Genomic DNA, 18632 nt, shown 5'->3' on the forward strand with positions numbered 1-18632 from the left:
CGCCGTAGCTTGCGTCAAGATGCGGATGAGCTCAGAGTCGTGAGGACGCGACTCGGTAGGTTCATCGGCGGCGGCTGCGTGGGCGTCGTCATCCGAAGCCGCCCAATCCTCCAACTCCTCAGAGGATGACATCATCTCCAAGTTGTCACCGGACCCAAAGGAAACCATGCCGCTAGCACTCGGCAGGGGGCGTAAGTCCTCACGGGCGAAGGTGACAGGATGACGGCGGGGAGACAGAGCACGCGGGGGATGAGCCGGCGTGGACTCGGTCTCAGGGTGTCTTCCAGCTTCACGGCTCCGCTGCTGTTTAGGCGGGAGAGCACGGGAAGCCTTCCCTTTAAAGATCTCGAGGCGGGAGCGCAGCACCGCGATAGGAAGGAGCTCGCAGTGGGCGCAGCCCGCCTCAGTGAGTACGGCCTCGGCGTGGGCAGGACCCAGACAGATGACGCACTCTTTGTGGAAATCCTCCACGGGCAAAGGGGCTCGGCAGGAGCCGCAATGCCGAAGCGACATTATCTCAACGCGCTTCTGCTCTTTTAGATACTCTTGTAGGCTCACCGGAAAGCGGCAGGGGAACACGCTGGTGTGTTGTAGTCCGCTGCAGTGCTTGGATCGACGGCGAGTAAGGGCTTCTTCTTCGGAGCAGCGAGAAGGTTCGCGCTGAAGGAGAAAAGTAATGAGCTCTTGACGTATTTCACCGGCTTATATAGGGACGTGTGCCACGCCCCCGCGCGGGCTCAAACGTCATTGGTCTGTATTTTCTACAGACGTTAACCAATAGGCTTCAATCACGGAGTAAACAGGAGTTTCCCCCATAGCGTCAGCAAACTGACGCAATGCGAAGTGAACCGTATTGAAAGGGAACATTTCCTCGGTGGATATGATTTGGTCTTCCGACCTTTCGCCATCGGGTCAGTTTTGTTTTGAGTAATAAAAGCAGGGAGACAGAAAGCGTGCGGGCGCGGCTCTTCTCTGTCTGTCACGCAAACAAAACTCATCATCACTCATTAATCACATGAAATGAGCCTAATCTTTGCACGGACAGTGCACCGCGAGACATAACCCCGTCGCGCTGTTGTACTGGCTGCTTAATTCGCGCGATCCCCATCATTTAGTAAAGCTGTTTGTGAACGAGGCATGGCTGCACACACACGAGACGGGAGCGAGCTGCTTGCAGCAAGAGGCAGGCAGCGTCACGAGCTCTACAACAGCGCTTAGGTGCCCGCAGATGCGCCTGCCTATTAATCGGCCTAATTTTGCAGCAAAATCGGCCAAAGCCGATTTTTTAAAATATGCCAAAAATCGGCCAATTAATCGGCCGGCCGATAAATCGGTCGACCTCTAATTGACAAGCTGAGCTTCTCGGCGCTCGAAGCAAAAAAAAAACACGAGCTGCTGGCTATTTTAAAAATTGGAAACAATTGAAAACATACGCCACCGTACACGCATTAGTGTGCACACTACCTTATGCTGTTAACTGCTTTGTTTTAAAAGACACTGAGTTTCAAATTGCAAAATGTGTGACTGACAGATGCAATACGAAGAACACTGAAGGATTTCGCTGCCTGTCCGGGACAAAGTGATAGCTGTGCTACAGTGCTAGTGTCTTTTATCATTAACCTCCAAGTGTTGGAGGTCTTGTGTAAGTGCTTATCAGACAGTGGAGGAATTGACAATGAGATACCAGCTGAACCCCATAAATATTGCAACACATATAAGCAAATAAACACTTTTCAAATGGTTTAAAATAAATGTGAATAGCTTAATTGATTTCCTGTACTGTATCAAATGAATTCCATATTTTAACATACCTGCAAATTTTTGCAATATGTTGTGATAATTTCTAGATAGACAACAAAGCTAAACATATCTTAATAATATGTAACATAACAACTGATAAAATACACTTTATATGCCAGAAAACGGTTTGAGAAGAAAAATATAAATAAATTCATAGAACACTTCATAAAATAAATTCAATGAAACTGGTACTGATATGAATACATTATCATGGGTTTAAAAACCTTAAACTAACAAAAGTGATGCTCACCTACAAAAAACCTAGGCAACACTCACGCTTATCATGGGAGAGGACAAAATTGTTAAAATACAGGGTGCTAAAAACGCCATGTGGGACAGGAGACAGTCTTGGTTTGATTCCCCTCCTCCCCATCTCAGTCTACGAACAGGATTAAAATAGCAGAAAAGAGCAACTTCAAAACCTCTACAGTAATTAGGGGGCTGTGGAGTGTGACACTCCAGACTCGCCCCCAATCTAGCACCTCATTGAAAATCTCTGCCATTAAATTGGATTCTGTTTTGCATAAACTTATTACCATAAACTGCACATGATCATATTCCATTCACATCTATTTCCACATAAATTATTCCCAGCACCAGTAAGGCCTCATCAGTAGGCACTTCTGTGTATCCCCCTAAAATAAATTAGAGCCATGAACCTCAAAAAATATGTTATCATTAGGGATGCACCGATACCACTTTTTTGGAAAACGAGTACGAGTACGAGTACTTGCATTTCAGTACTTGCCGATACCGATACCGAGTACTTAATAAAAAACATGATTTAAATTTAAAGGTAACAGCTTAAGTCATATGATTTAACAAAAAAACAAGGGACTAGTTTTCAAGTTTGTTGTAAACTCTGCCTCTTTGGACAACACAAGAGGCATTAACCCCTTACACGCCGCTCAAACATAGACATTTCTCAGACCGTGGTATCGATCCCTGGTATCGGGGGACTTTTAACGAGTACGAGTACTTTCAAAAATGTGGTATCGAGGCCGATACCCGATACCAGTATCGGTATCGGTGCATCCCTAGTTATCATGGCATAATTCAGTGCTATATTTCACACCAATCCATTTATATTTGCACGCCTTTAGAAATGTAATGTGTGATAATAACACACACAGCAGGTAAGCTAATAATGTGAATGTGAATCCACACATGACACTTCTTGTTTCAATAAGCTGAAACACAAGGAATTTAAGATAAGTCAAGTAACTATGATATCATTTTTTATGTTATTTCTTCTTCCGTAATAATGAAACTCTTTAACTCTTTCACCGCCAGCGTTTTTAAAAAAAATTGCCAGCCAGCGCCAGCGTTTTTCATGATTTTCACCAAAGTTTAATGCCTTCCAGAAAATGTTCTTCTTTAAATATATAAACATACAATATACCAAATGAAAGAACAGACCCTCTGCTTTCAAACAAAAAAAACCCGTTTCATCCTACCTTTAGTGGTTCTTTTGCAATCAGCTTTTGAATATGGGTAGGTTTTTGCAAAAACACCATATTTTGAGCAAAAAGCAGAGATAATTCCATTTTTGTGACGGACTTTTCATAGAGATCCCATTCAGAGCGATCTTTAAAACAGACACGGACATGCAGCAGCTTGCCATAGGGCAATACTTCCGGGTTTAAAAAGTTGCGGACCACCTGGTGGATAATAGCGGTATTGCGGAAAGACGAAAAATCTCGTCATTGGCGGGGAAGCGTTTTCTCTTAATTGACGAGATATCTCGTCAATGGCGGGGAAAGAGTTAATAATGACATTTTGTGGGTGACCTGATGAGTTCATGTGTGCGTTCACGTGGTCTCTGTTTCTCAATGAATAGGGTGCGACGTGAACAAGCTCGTGTCACATTGTATCCTTCATGTTTCTGAACTTGCGCAGAGTTTTACCATTAGAGGACTTCACGGAGCACCAACATGGGCCGTATGGTTCCGGGTTTATATCTGAAATGGTCAGTCGGGTCCGGGTCAGTCATAGTTAAATTACTTTGAGTCCCAAGTCTGATTAATATTGTGTGTAAAACCTGAGTCGATCAGAGGGTGCAGTTTCAGTGTGCCGCCGGTTTCTATTGCGATAACAACTGGCTCTTGTTTTGAAAGTCATGACCACACGGTGGATTTTCTTTCTCGCATTTTTATACTATTATTATTAATAAACCATATCTTTTCTAAAATCTAAAAAGTTTGCACTGGTAGCAAAAAGACAATGCTAATGTTAAGCCCATTGCACTGAACGAGCAAAGCTCAAGCTGACTCAAGATTTACAAAATGAAAAGCTGTAATGTAAAGTCCCGTCTTCACTGGGACAGCAAGTAGACTTTTGAATCTGAAATAATGAGTGGATTAAGCTTTTTTTAATCAGCAAGAGAGAAATAGAAAGAGAGGCACTTTTCCTGCTTCTGCTCTATCTAATAGAAATAATAACCATTATAACACCAGTCACATTTATAATCTATAGACCTGCACTGTCTATCATTAATATACTTTATTATTGTATTTAACAGAGTTTAATAAAAGGGGTCATCTAATTGCTTCATATATCAGTGCAAAAACAGTATTTTTGTGGTGCTTTGACAGTGTCAGCTTTGTTCATGGCAAAGATAGTTTGGGGTGGTTGGATTAACAAACTTTAATTTAAATCAAAGTATTGTCTTGTGTCACACATTATTAGTTCTTTGTCGTATAGTAACGTTAGACCATTTTTTGTTGGTGGGCAATGATTGCCCTTTTCACCGGCTACCACCACAAGTAAATTTCAGATCTATGGGAAACACTGCCAAGCATAAAATAGAACTTACTGAACGTAGAATGTCACGGGAATTCTGCACATTTTGGATTCATTCATTTTTTATATCTATAACAACTCATTTTCAAATGCTGTTTTTTTGGTGTCGTTTCATTAATCGGCAATAGCAGATGACAGAATTGTGCAAAAAGATTTCTCGTCATGCGTAGCAAACATTTACAAGCGTTGCCATCTCAGAGCACAAGCAGGTTTCACCAATGCCCGGGACACAGCAGACTAATGGTACAGGATACTTTTATCCCCATTCTACCTAGCTCACGCACATGTCTGCACAACGCAATGCTCTTTACATCTATTTACCAGCGTGTATAGCTTGTATATGTTGCTCAGACATGAGGGCTCACATCCGAACAGCCAACACACGGGTGATCACTGAACTAAATTTTCTTTATTGTTTAAGTAAACATTAACCGCTGCATGTTTTTCCGTATATTAAAAATTATTACCACAATCTTAGCAGCACCCAGTGTTGTTTTAACCCTGAACACTGGCATAAATCCCAGCCTTCAAAAAGTAAGAAACAGCACAACATGTCTCTAAACTATAGTACGGATTATACTAACCGCACAACTGTTGCGTAATTTGATTTGACATCTGTAGAACAAAATATTTGCAAAGTCTGACTTAAATAGTGGTATGGCGAGATTTACTTTATAAGACAGGTAAATCACCCCAAAACACACTAGTATAAATGTATCTATTTACTTTTCTTTTCATTTTTTCAAATAGTTTACATTTATGTTAAAGAATAGTTGGGGTAGGGCTGAACACGAACACTTTGCGCAGTGCAGAGCATAGTCAGTCAGCTTTTTGCTTCTGCACCATTACACTCTGCTGGCGGATAGCAATTCAGCATCACCAAAACCACTCTATAATGCAGTGACAATCAATACTGATTTGCACACATACAAGCTCGAAATTTGGGATGTGCATCTTGCTGGATCGACTATGACATTGTTCAGAACCGAGGCACAGATATTCAAATCAAAAATAAATTCTGTGAGCAAAATGCAACACTGTAAATGCTATACATACAAACTTAAGGATTCACTTTAGGCATCTGATATGAAACATTTTGCAAGTGATAGCCTACTACTTACATCAAATTAAAAATACATGAATTACTCTATATTTTTAAATACTTGCAAGACCAAGCACTACAGCACAAATAATTAAATGCCACGTTTAAAGCACAGATGATAGCCTGGGTGCCAGCCGATCTTAGCCCCGCCCACAACATTTTGAGGAACGGGAAGATCGGTCTGGAGTTTCACCGTTGAGTTGCTACTATGCTCGACCCAAAGCTGGTCGAACCAATCAAATTGTCAGGGCGGGCTTTATATGATGATGGACAGATGATCAGTAACGTAAATCAACCACGTCACCAAAGAGCGCGTGTGTTGAATCTGTTGTTTACAACGAAATGTCTGCCGCGGTAGAAATCAGATGTGTGGACTCTGACATTGAGTCTGTTCTAAAAGATATCGACAGAGCATTGATTTTAAAAGAGGAACAGAGAAACGCGAGCAAGGCATTTGTTGATGTTTTTGCCGTCCTACGGGATTCGACAAAAGTTGTCGCACTTATGAAAGATCAAGTTAAAGAAGCAACTAAAATGGGTATCACGGCGATGCAACTCGGTGTGCACGACGAGATGGATATAACAAGCAAACGTAATGGGTATCGTCGTGGATGAAGTTCAACTAATGTACAAATGGTAAGAGATAGTCTTACTGTATGACTTAATGTGATATAAATGAAATGTTGTAAACATAGTAGGTGTTGATGTACGTTCGCAAACTCAGACTTGTAGTGTGTGTCGTAGCGAAATAACTAGCAGTTCGGTCAAGCTGCAAATACGTCATTTCAACATACGTCTCACACCCCGTTGCTCTGATTGGTCGTAGGTCTATCCAATTGAGTGCAGAGGCATTTTTCGGTTGAGACACGCCTCATAATTATAGCTCAATGGAGCGGTATCAGACTCAAATTCTGACTAGAATTGAGTATGACAACGTCAGGCTACACAGATGAAGCTTGGGAGTGAACAAATGAATACCCAAATTGGCATTGCAACCCAATGTTTAAAAATCCCAATTTACATTATGACTGCGGCATGACTTCCCCAACAGTGCCACACATATTTCAATGTTCTGGTAAGATTTCTGTCAAAGGTTTAATATACAGACAAATCTTTATAATTTAACAAAGACATCATGTGGTTGCTTGAATTCTTTTTACGATTAATCTTGCAGCCCTAATTCCTGCACCTCGAATGGTGAAGGGGCAAAACCTGTAAGGCTTTATAAAACACGGATTAAGCAGAACCAAGGGTTATAATCTAAAGGAATTTGAATAATTACACAGGGTGTGCAAACTCAAGGGAAAAGGACAAGGTCGACTACCCAAGAGCACCTTTCATCTGTTCCACCAGCTCAAACAATGTAGGCTCAGTCATAATAATGATGCTGCTGTAAGAGTTGTTAATTTTAAGAAATAACTGATAACAATAGACAGAAAACTTTGTATGCAAAGAGAGGGAGCAGGGAGGAGATGAGAAAAATGCAGAAAAAACAAAACAAAAGGGCAAAAGACTTTTTCCGCAACTATGCTCGAACCAAAGCTGGTCGAACCAATCAAATTGTCAGAGAGGGCTTTATATGATGATGGACAGATAATCAACAGTAAAGTTATCAACCACATCACCAAAGAGTGCTTGTGTTGAATCTGTTTACAACAAACACGGCTGCCACTGTGAAGATTCTGCCATTAAGTCTGTTCTAGAAGATATCAAAAGGCGCATGGATTTTAAAACAGGAACAGAGGAACGCGATCAATTAATTGGTTGATCGGAAAGATGTTTTTGCCGTCGCTCCTACAGGATTCGGCAAAAGTTTTATTTATCAGTTGGCTTGATCCGATGGTCACTAAGAAGGTGGGCAAAAAAATTGGGTTGCAAAAAATCCTGATCAGAGCATCCTTATTATTCTAGCAAGTTACTTTAACCAATCATGCTGCCTTCACGTGCTATCGTAATTATGGTAAATACCAAAATCCCACTTGGAAAATGCACATGAACACCCCTTATGTGGTATTTTCCACTGGGCAACTCGTAAAATATTTTGATGCCCGAGTTGCCGAGATGAGATTACCTTTGACCTTTTCAAAATGGCGGAGAGCAGCAGCAACGTCGTGAATGGTTGAATGACAACAAAAGCAATGGTAAATACCAGTTCACAAATGGAAAATGCACTTGAACGCAGCAAACTGGTAAATTGTTGTTCACAAATGGAAAATGCACTTGAACACAACACGCTGGTAAATACCAGTTCACAAATGGAAAATATCATCTTTCCCATAGCACGTGTAGGCAGCATTAGTCATAAGAAAAAATCATTGCATGTATTTTTTGAGACAAGGAAACTTCTACTTAGAAAAATGATCTTTACCCGAAAAATTTTTTGAATCACTCCCCTCTCTGGTGACCGGTAGAACAGCTGGAGAACCTCCCACTGCATTAAAACAGCTGTTTATGACATGTTCTCCTAGCACACATACACAGGCTGTAGCTTGCAGCATACCTCCTTTATTCTGCTGTGAACCACCTGCAGTGAAGGCCTACTAACTTCAGGCTTGACGTGCCCTCAGGCTTTGTTTGAGCAAATTTGAGAATAGAGAGGTGATGAATTTTTGACTACGGGGTACTATATAGCAAGCATGCATAAAATTGCACAGCTTGTAAATGGCATTTCGTGTGGACTAGAGTGTCATATGCCAGTATTTTTATATTTGATTTGATATCTGATAAACAATAAAATAGTAGTTAAAGGAATAGAGTTTAATTGGGTATTTAACTGCTCTGTTAAAGGTGACATAGAATGATTGAACGGGGTATTTATCCTTGTTCTGTGATGTGACATGTAGACAAAACATTTTTTTGTTTGGGTCTGTAATGCCTTAGAAGCTTCCTAAAAACCTCTCTCAGATAGCTCTATTAGGGTGGGGGATTTTAAACAAGTGGTTATGCACCTATTTGGCTCCCCCTATTGGCTTAACTTGCAATCTCATTACTGATTGGCTGACTTTGCTGCCACTCAAAAAATATAGCCAATCATTTTAAAGTGGAGGGGCAGTGAGATGCCTGTGATGTCATAAGCATCAGTTTTTCAGATTGGGCCGTTTTCTGGCTGACATTTCTAAAAGAGGAATTTCTATGAGATGTATGTTCGTGAATGCGGGTAGACTACCATTATTCAACAAAGACAAGGTAAAAAAAATTTTTTTCATTCTCTGTCACCTTTAAGCACAGCAGAGCAAAACAAAGTTAAAATCCCCTGCTGTTTGACTAACTGAACGCAGCAGAAAGACAATGATCCGAGAGCGCACACACATTAACCAAATCAAACTGCATGCAAGCGCGTTTGGCCCCCAAAGCCTGGTTTGTTTGAATGGTCCGATTACAGAGATGGGCTTAGATGATCACAAATTGCACCAGAGCACGCTTCCAAAGGCGAAAGGTCAGTTGCAAGACAGTTAGTGTTGGGTAATTTGCCCCATTTTGAGACCGTCCTATCGGAAGCCTGCGAGATCGCCGATACACAAAAGCATCGAGGGGCGGGCAATGGTTTCTCATTTATTTATTTGTTCATTTTTTTACGCATTTACTCACTAAGTCACTTGATTTGTGGACAAAAAGAAGCTGACTTACTCTAAGGGCAACACTGTCATGATCGCAACCTTCTTAAAACTGATGCCATTAATCCGAGCGCAGCTTTAAGCCCATGCTCTCTGAAATTTCTTGCGTGCCAGGGAGCTGGAAGAACACACTCGCTGGTTTTTAACCCCTACATGCATAACAACCTTTCTAGTGCAAGGAAATGAGTCCAAGATGCATGAATTAAGTCCATGTGCGTGCGAAAAGGAATCAGGGTGTGTTTCAAGCTCTCTCGCGCAAAGTGAAGTCCACAAACCCTCTCATGCTAAGAAAAACATGCAATGTGCATGTTAATGTGAAACTATGATGATAATAATAATAACTATTGCCAACTTTCATCATGAAAGCCTGCTAACAGCGATATGTTTGACAATCATCGATACACGATACTATTGTCTATTGGCATTAGGGGTGTCCATGGTTAACCGATTAACCGTTAAAAATTGTTTAACCGAGTGAAACATTTTGCTCCGTTAAGTGGCATCAGGTGACAGAATTTTCCCACCTGTTAATGCATGCAGACGTGCGCATTTTACTTTCACTTTTGAATTACGCAACTGTTTAAATGCAGTGCTTGCGTACGCTGCATTAAATCGCGTATGAATTTGCGTGCAATGCGAGTGCAACAGCTGGTTTAATTAAGTGCTTGAGTCAATGTGGGCAGGTAATCCTCGCAGAACTCGCCAGTTCCAAGCAGTGCAACCGGCTACTCCTCCATAAAGCGCTGCTTAAATGATGGGTTTATTATTTTTCTTGATAAAAAATACAACAAAACGATCTTGCTTATATTAAACATCATATATGTACATTATAACAAAAACGAGTAAGCACGCGGCTTCTGCTATCATCTGGTCATTCAGCTCACCTCGCAAACTCTGACAGATATAAATGAAATCTGACACATGCGGCTGCTCTGTGACGTGACGCGCGTTCAGCTCCGCTTCAGTCATCAGACACATTCAGTTGTAAGTGTTTGCTCTCTCTAACGAAAGTAGATTATTTAATTACAAGAAAATATCAAGACGACGTTGAAAGACGGTGTCGCGGTGGGCAAGTGATCTAACCGGTGAGAGGCTGAAGCACTGGTAATCACCGTTTCACAGACTATTGCGACAAACCCAGCCAACACCCGGGCATCATAGAGAGGTGGCTGCGGAGCCTGCAAGTTCCTTCGCCCAGCCTACCATCCCCGCGAACGCAAAAGTCAGTGACATAGTTAAACTGCTCTGTCCTTACCACTGCGTTTTATTTCTATAAATTAATTTCGTTTTAAATGTGGTCCAACCAGTTATTAAAGGTGTTAAAAATTAACTACCCCTTTCTCGTGTGTCTGTATCTCTGGGTTGCGGCACGCATAATATGGTTAACCGAGTATTAACCGCTAAGGGTGTCGGTTAACGGTTAATTAAAAACTTGAAAACATGCAGCCCTAGTTTAAAATATAAATCGATTTCCGCCAATGTTTTTAAAGCCACCTCTGAGAGTTTTTCCCCACTTGGCAAGCCGACCGGACGTGAAATGGGGGCATGGCAGCATCGACAAACCCGTTTTGTAATTCGAAGTTCGAGGTTGTAACTTAATTTCGATCGATTTCGATTGACACCCTTAGTCTTTAACTTTATCTGCCTTCAGAAAACCTTCTGATGCGTGCAGCATGGCTACATGAACATCTAAAAAAGCCATAGATTGAAAAAAACGAAAAGCACGCTATTGGCGATATGTCTGACGGTCATCGGTACTATCGTCTATCGGCACAACCCTAAACCGTGCCTAATGTAAGTGCGCACCTAGCTGCTATTTGGACTAAAGCATTTTCGTTCAAAAAGACAAGAGCATTTTAAAATGAAAGACACGTCTATACTGGCATTTCAGAAAAGATCTCCATCCACACTACACACAACCGCAAACACATTAAACATGACCAATATATCACAACACAACTCCTGTTCAGGGGGACTTCAAGCATCGACTCATTCACTTTATAATGCAGCAAATACACAGAGTGCAATGTGAGTCCAACACATACGCTGTTCAATGTGTTGCAATAGAAAGTGAAATCTTAATTATTAAGCACACAGAAGCAAAATCCTAGTTATATATTTACCCCATCATAGAGCATATGAAGTTAAAGTATAAGCTAAATGTTCTCTAATGAACAAAGACAGTACTATTCATGGCTGTCAACCAACAAGAACTCCTATTGTGGCAGATGCACCAAACCACACGTTTATTACCTTATTTTGGCTCTCATTTCAGCGTTAACGATAGAGTCTGTATTACAAAAAAACTTGTTCGTCTTAAGCAACATCAAAAGCATGTTGTAACCCATTCCTCATTATCTAAGCAAGTCCTGTTACATCACCACATCCCTCAAATGATCAGAAATCTGTATAAAAGTAAATACGAGGATGAAAATCTGATTTCAGTTGCTTATGTAACAGCTTTTTAAACCAGTCCAAGCCATCTGTGCTTGTTAAAGTACTTTTACAATATTGTGGCTCAGCAGGACAGGACCTTCTAAATCAAAACTAAATCCAGCAGATGCTTAACTCACCACCAAAAGATTGCAACACAATCAAAATAAAGCTCCTGAAGAAATAAAAAACTAGATTTGCATCCCAATTAAGATTCACAATAAAATAATAGGATTGGACTGAATGCTTTACTGCAGATGGTGTGAAGTGGCCTTGCCATATGAAAACAATGAATGAGTTTATGGCTACAACAATGCCGTGAACAATAAACCTTCTAGTTGGCACTAAATCCAATACACTGTATTCATATTAATCCCAGTTGCAGCTTTCTATTCATCCAAAGCATGTGCTAATGTTCTTCTAATAAACACAACGTTATTTCTTTCAGTTATTTTCTAAATAATATAATCCAAATATTCACTGCAGGAAGATTAATAGATTTGTATTTATCCTTTATTTTACCAGGAATAATCCCATTAAGATAAAAAAAAATCTCTTCTACCCGGGAGTCCTGGCCAAAATGGCAGCACACAAAGTTTCACACAAAAAATATTTCAAGACAAAAAATCCTGTCCAGCACTCATAACTACAATTCTTAATAATGAAATATATAAATGTTTTGCCAAACTCAGGGTATGATCTAGGCCAGGGATGGGCAACTTCGGTCCTGGAGGGCCGGTGTCCTGCAGAGTTTAGCTCCAACTTGCCTCAGCACACCTGCCTAAAAGTTTCTAGTATGCCTAGTAAGACCTTAATTGGCTGCTTCAGGTGTGTTTAATTATGGTTGGAGCTAAACTCTGCAGGACACCGGCCCTCCAGGACCAAAGTTGCCCATCCCTGATCTAGGCAAAGCTAAAAGTATTTTAAAAGACGATTTAGTTTTATCACTACCAGAACAATAAGATAAGAGCCTACAGATATTATTAGAGCTTCGGCAATAAACAGCAACATATCAGGGCTCAACATAAAGGACTGCCTGGTTACCCGGGGCAAGCGTGAAAGACGTTCGGGACAGTAAAAAGTATTGTCACTTGCCCGATCGGGCCAGTGCTTCACCCTCAGTCACTAAAATATATTTTCATCAATGTATATTATTTAACATCTTGGAAGCAAACATTTACGTGTGTAAAACACAACGAAAGAAACAATGCAATATTTTGCAGAGTTTGATGTCAGTTTACAGATAAAGCAAAAAAGTTGGAATTTTTTTCTATGGAACATGCCTGTTGTATATGCATACAACCATACTTGACTTTTATTATCATTATTTTATTAAAATTATTATTTTTAAATATGTTACACTGACAGTTTTTTATTGGGCCAGTGAAAATTTTGGCAGGCCAAGTGATAACCTGAACCACTGGCCCGACCGGGCCAGTATAAAAAATTATTTGCGCTGATTCCTGCATATGCATTTTTCTCCTCTGATACAAGAAGGACCAGTCAACCAAACCAAACAAAGTACAATGATGGGTACATGTAGGAGCATTAGTCACAAATCGTATAGCAGCATGGTATTTACAATATAGATAAATTAGCATGCATATAAATCACATCATCATAGTCTAGCACAGAAAGAAAACAACTTTGTATGATTCTCTTTTTGTTTCAAAAGGAAGACATTTCTTTAGAAAAAAAAGAAACCCCAATTTGGGTCTGTTGGTTTTTCAATCATACAATTAAGAAACCTGACATATTTACTATGTTACATACACCTTATTATGAAATGCTACATATAACAATCCAAAGCCAGAACACAGTGTTTTATATTACAGAGAGTGTGAAAAGAGAAAGGAAAGACTAGACTTGTGCCACTGGGTCAGGTTACAAGAGAGACTGAAGGTTCACCTTAATTGCACCACTCCCTCAATGATCTCATCAGTTGTAAACACCAAAGCACTAAACACTGAATTACAACAGTCACATGGTAAGATTTACTTAATCCTGGCCACTACAATGAGAGTGGTATGGCAAAAATTCCAGAGTGAACACAAGCCTGACTTTTTGATAGACCAATAACAATGAGATGCTCTACCAGACTGCTGTTTAGCTGTAAAGCCTGTAATTAAAACATCCAGAGCAAAATTTGGGTGAAATAAAACTCTAGCAAAACAAAAAATGCGAGTAATAAACTAGAGAATGATCTATAAACTTATGTACAATAACACAAAACACGTGAAAAATAAGTGTGCACTCTGATGCCTGGAATTTACTGATATATAGCTAGACAACATACATGACTGTATTGAAACATCAAAGTTGGCATAGAAGCAAAAACACCCTGAAACCAGATCATGACTTGATCATTACTTTGATTATGAAAGGCTGTATGTGCCTAATCTATATACACTGCCATATACCCTTCACACACACCTCAGTGTCTACATTCAATCATCCCCTCATTGTGCAGGCTTGCTGAGTCACATAAGTTACACCAGCATCCTAAAACCTTTAAATATTGAGGCAAAACTGAGTGTGTACAGTAACGTTACACTTATTGGTGTTCAACTGAATCCACTTTTCAGTGCACTATCACTCACCTCTTCTTTTCCTTCAGTGCTGCTGTCTTGCTGCTCAGAGGTGCAAAGTTTCCTTTTGTTTTTGCTCTCGGTTCTCTTCATTCTGCTGGATGTGGACTGAGTAAAGACTCAGCTGTAGCACTATGTCGATGAATCTGGCCGACTGGTAGTCAGTGTATTTAGATGTTAAAACAAATCTTCCTGTGATACATACATGGTGAGCAAACCTCTCCCCAACTTTGATCCTCAAACACAAAGGCAGAATCAATGATGAGCGCAGTTTCGCCCTTCCGAGACCGGGCTTAAATGTTGCTATCTTGACTATAATGTTACAATTTGAGTTGCCATGACAGCACGTACATTTTTTTGCTTAAAACACGTTTTTTTGTTCCGTTTTCTGTAAACTGTGGGTTGTAAGCGCGCCAAAGTCTACCGGCGGATCTCCGCTAGCTTGCTAGCGGTTTGTTGGTAAAGTTGATCCAACATCCGTAAAACAAATGTCTTTATTTAAAAAAATAAAGAACAATATTTATTTTAAAACCATGTCGCCGGGTTTGTCTGTCAAAAGGAGGCACCGACTCCTCTGCTTGTAACGTCAGGTAAACATTACGCTGAATAATGCAGCATTTCCAACGTGCTCGCTGAAGTCAGCCAGGGGATTTTCACTTCTCTGTCAACCAAGACTTAAAACATTCCGCGGTTATCTTAGACATAAAAACAAAATCCACAAAAAAACACGAACTTTTTATTCAGTCATCCGTCTGAATGACTGACGAGATACTTGCCGCCGAACCCCTACACAACGCGCGCTTAACTGTTCATTATGTCTCGTGTGTCAAGTCTAGCGAGCGACCTCTGTTTTGACACGGATCATTATACGCGAGCGTAGCTCTGCGTTTCTCCTTCTAGTCCCAATTTGAAAACGTCAGCCAGACAGGTCCGGATAAAGTGCTCGGGGTGACTGTAATTTAATCACAACCGGTCCATGTCGTCGCTTTTCTTCAGTGTGGAAATGCAGCTTCCTGTAGAGCGGATCAAGTGTATGACAGTGGCTGCGTCTCTGTGGGCTGATCTTAGTACATTCGTTAAACCGGAACGTAAACTGGGGAGTCTTGGGTATAAACTCAATCGCTGATCTGAGAACGTTATTCCCCTCATATGCTTTATGATAGGCAAATATATCAAGGTTTTCGGTGAAAACTATGGTGAAAACGGCACTACTTTGTCTTTGCTGCCATCTACTGATACGAATGCCATTGCTTTTTACACATAATTTAGGATATCTTCAATATTATGAATGTAGTGGTCCCTGGAAAAGTGGGTATACTGTTTAATTTATGACCCCAATTGTTTTTTTTAAGTAGAAGTGGAAATACCCCTATGCCATCAAATAAAGAATTGGGTATACGTCGTATACCTGCTTTTACCATGCACAACACTTATTATGACAAAAATTTAACTTTCATTTAAAAACTAATATAATGATCACAATTATAAGACATCATTTGAGAGATAAAGATTTTAATTTATACCCGATGACAAATTTTGTATGTTTGTTTAAAATTGAAATAAGGTTTGCAAGTTTGTAGTCAATAGAAAACTGGATTTTACAGATGTTGTTTTAAAGGGAAACATCACCGTTTTTTCATTATTTTACTATGTTCTTACCTCAACTTAAGACAAATTAATGGCTTTTAGAACGAAGCCTGAAATTCTGATGTTATGACAGTATGTTGGCTAATCTACCACCACAAACGTGCCTACCAAATTTCCGAGAATTATTTAAATACCTTCACCTCCATTTTTATGAAATTTCGTCAGTACCAATATAAGAAATATATATTTTGTCACACCTCCCTTTTATTAGTGTTTCAACCGACCGGTTAAAAGTAACACAAATTTTCAAACCATTGCTGTAAAAAAACACCTCAGGACTAAAAGCTCAAAATATTAAACGCTTCTTTCACGTATTTATTGTAGTATTGAGTAAAAAAAACACTATAACCATCTTATTGCATAAAAAAGCATTTAAAATTACTTACATGCGGGTTCAAAAATTTGACACGCGTGCCCACATGCCCATTGCTAGAACTTAGAAGCCACCAAACACTTCTATGTTTTCTATGAAAAGTGTTTGGTGGCTTCTAAATTCATTTCTGTTTGGATCCTAAGGAATGACTGGGGCTAGGCTAAATGCTAACACATTCACAACGTGCTGTACAAAGATTAAGTGCACGCATTGAAAAAAGATAGGTATGTATTAATTTGTCTAAGTTGAGGTAAGAACATAGTAAAATATTGAAAAACGGTGGTGTTTTCCTTTAAGCCATATGCTTAGTCTTTGCTTTTTTTGAAAAAGTGTGTTGTAGAATACTGGGACATTTTTTTTTAAATAAAAATGAAAGCAGCAAAGCATGAGTCTACATACATTTTAGTGGATGACTATTTACATATGAAACATGGCGAACAACTAATGTAAAATGTTGACAAAAATTATTAAAAAACACATTTCAGTTGTAAATTTTAATGATACAAAGAGTTGGTTTGTTTTGCTCTAAATGCAGATTAATCAACAGCTAAATTAAAGTTTTATTTTTCGGACATCTTGACAAGTCTCTAAGATTCTACGATTCAGCAACATGTCTGAACGTATGCAATCACATTTTTATTTACACGTGTAATACTCTGTTTAGAAAATGTGAATTATATCAATAGGAAACTAAATAGGTGTTTATAAGAAATGAGAGACTGGCATAAGAATTAGAACAATTTAATATTTATATATTTAAACTGTACATAACATTCTGTCATTGATACTAGTTTTACCCTTCTTAAACCGTTTATCCACATAAAAAGATTACAAATTTGTATCAATCAATTATTTGTATAATACTTTTTCTCTGGATAAAATTGCTTAATAACAATAGTACCCATCAATGAGAAAAAGGCTACAACTGTGAGGATTGTCCTCAGTGCTTTAAACCAGCTGGGGTATGTGGGCAGGAGAGACAGGTCATAATGCAATGCTATCCCGAGGCCCATCATCACAAGTATAGCAGACTGTGTAATATCATGGCTAAAAAGGAGTGATACCCAAGCAATAAGAGCGGGAACCACGCTGTTTGCTAAATTAAGCCAGTCAGGTTTTGCTGGACTTCCAGCAGGCAAGGCAAAGCCCCAGCGTACTCCTCCGAGAAAGGAAACAATGGAGGCTCCGTATGCGACTTGAGCAAATGCAACTTCAGGAAGATAGACTTCTGAAACAGCCATAAGCAAAGGAGCAGATACAAAAGGTATGAGTCCAGATAGTCCAAGATAGAGCGCTGGCCTGGGAGCTTTCTTCAGGTCTCTCATGTCATAGCGAAGCAGGTCAAGTTCTTTTGGTTGCGTTTCTTCCTGTGGCCGTTTCTTTAGTCTTTGTGCAGACCAGTGGAATGACCGAGCTCCTAAAACAGCACCTACAATGGGTTTTGGGCATAGCTGTCCATTTAATGCCTTTGTAAACAGTGGGGAACAGTGAGTGGTCTGGTGCCCTATACAGGAAAGCTTGTTGGACACCTGCAGAAGACCACACCACTGCCTTGCCTGTTATCATTGGAAAGAAAATCTAATTATTTAATTGTTTATGGATGGCAACACACATAAGCCAAAGAAAATGACTTGTAGTAAATCTTCAAGTAAAGTTTGTGTTTATTAACGTAGATGTAACCAATACAAATATCCATGAGGGGTAAAATTATAAAAGTGTTCAACAAATCTGCAATGGGATTCATCAACAACACCTATAGACACGTGTTTAACTCACCTTAAATTTACCAAAGAGCGATCCGATCATATTTGCACACATTTTACCTGCAAAATATAAAAGAAATTAAATGAAATATTAAATTCTTAGCATTGCAGCGATGTATTTATCAAAGTGGATAACAAGAGCGGTAACGTTAAGTAATATGTAATCGAAAACCTAATCAAGAATGTCAACACGCGTGCATCAGACCACAGCAGCAAAGCTGTGCATTTATCAATATATTATCAAATGTAGTGATTTGCCTGTAAGCTATTATTACGTGCTTAAAAAAACATACCTTATCCGTCGTAAGATTAAAAAAAGTTACTTAGAGAAGGTCATTACAATGCATACACCAATGTGAAGTCAGACACAACAACACGAAAAATGGCGTAACGTTAGATAAAAGTCCGGCGGAAGTATCTGTTCGGCTTGTTTACTTTAGAACATGATCTAATATATTATATTAAATGTAGGTGTAGCATTTGTGGGTAAACTTGAGTCTCATGGGAATG

The 18632-nt window shown here is 39.6% G+C and overlaps 2 protein-coding genes across 7 annotated transcripts in view; both read right to left on the reverse strand.

The window, feature by feature from the left end:
• The window catches only part of mast2 (microtubule associated serine/threonine kinase 2), a 185850-nt gene extending 170428 nt beyond the window's left edge, over positions 1–15422 (reverse strand). For 3 of the 6 annotated variants that reach the window (XR_012336970.1, XM_065264989.2, XM_065264987.2), the window contains exon 1: positions 14352–15421. Coding sequence is in view for 5 of the 6 variants with exons in the window: in XM_065264989.2 (XP_065121061.2) it covers positions 14352–14432 (81 nt within the window). In the remaining variant the exon portion in view is untranslated. Of the gene's footprint in view, positions 1–14351 lie in introns of all 6 variants that reach the window. The other 3 variants (XM_073815179.1, XM_065264990.2, XM_065264988.2) reach the window with 1 other exon arrangement.
• A 1662-nt stretch (positions 15423–17084) lies between these two features.
• On the reverse strand, positions 17085–18530 carry tmem69 (transmembrane protein 69). Its single transcript, XM_065298123.1, has 3 exons — positions 18416–18530; positions 18136–18182; positions 17085–17915 (listed from the first exon to the last, which is right to left on the reverse strand). Exons 2-3 carry the CDS (start codon positions 18175–18177, stop codon positions 17205–17207), a joined length of 753 nt encoding a protein of 250 aa, XP_065154195.1. The 5' UTR covers positions 18178–18182; positions 18416–18530; the 3' UTR covers positions 17085–17204.
• Positions 18531–18632: the final 102 nt, after the last annotated feature.

This window comes from Paramisgurnus dabryanus, chromosome 7 (genome assembly GCF_030506205.2).
Source record: "Paramisgurnus dabryanus chromosome 7, PD_genome_1.1, whole genome shotgun sequence".
Lineage (NCBI taxonomy): Eukaryota > Metazoa > Chordata > Actinopteri > Cypriniformes > Cobitidae > Paramisgurnus > Paramisgurnus dabryanus.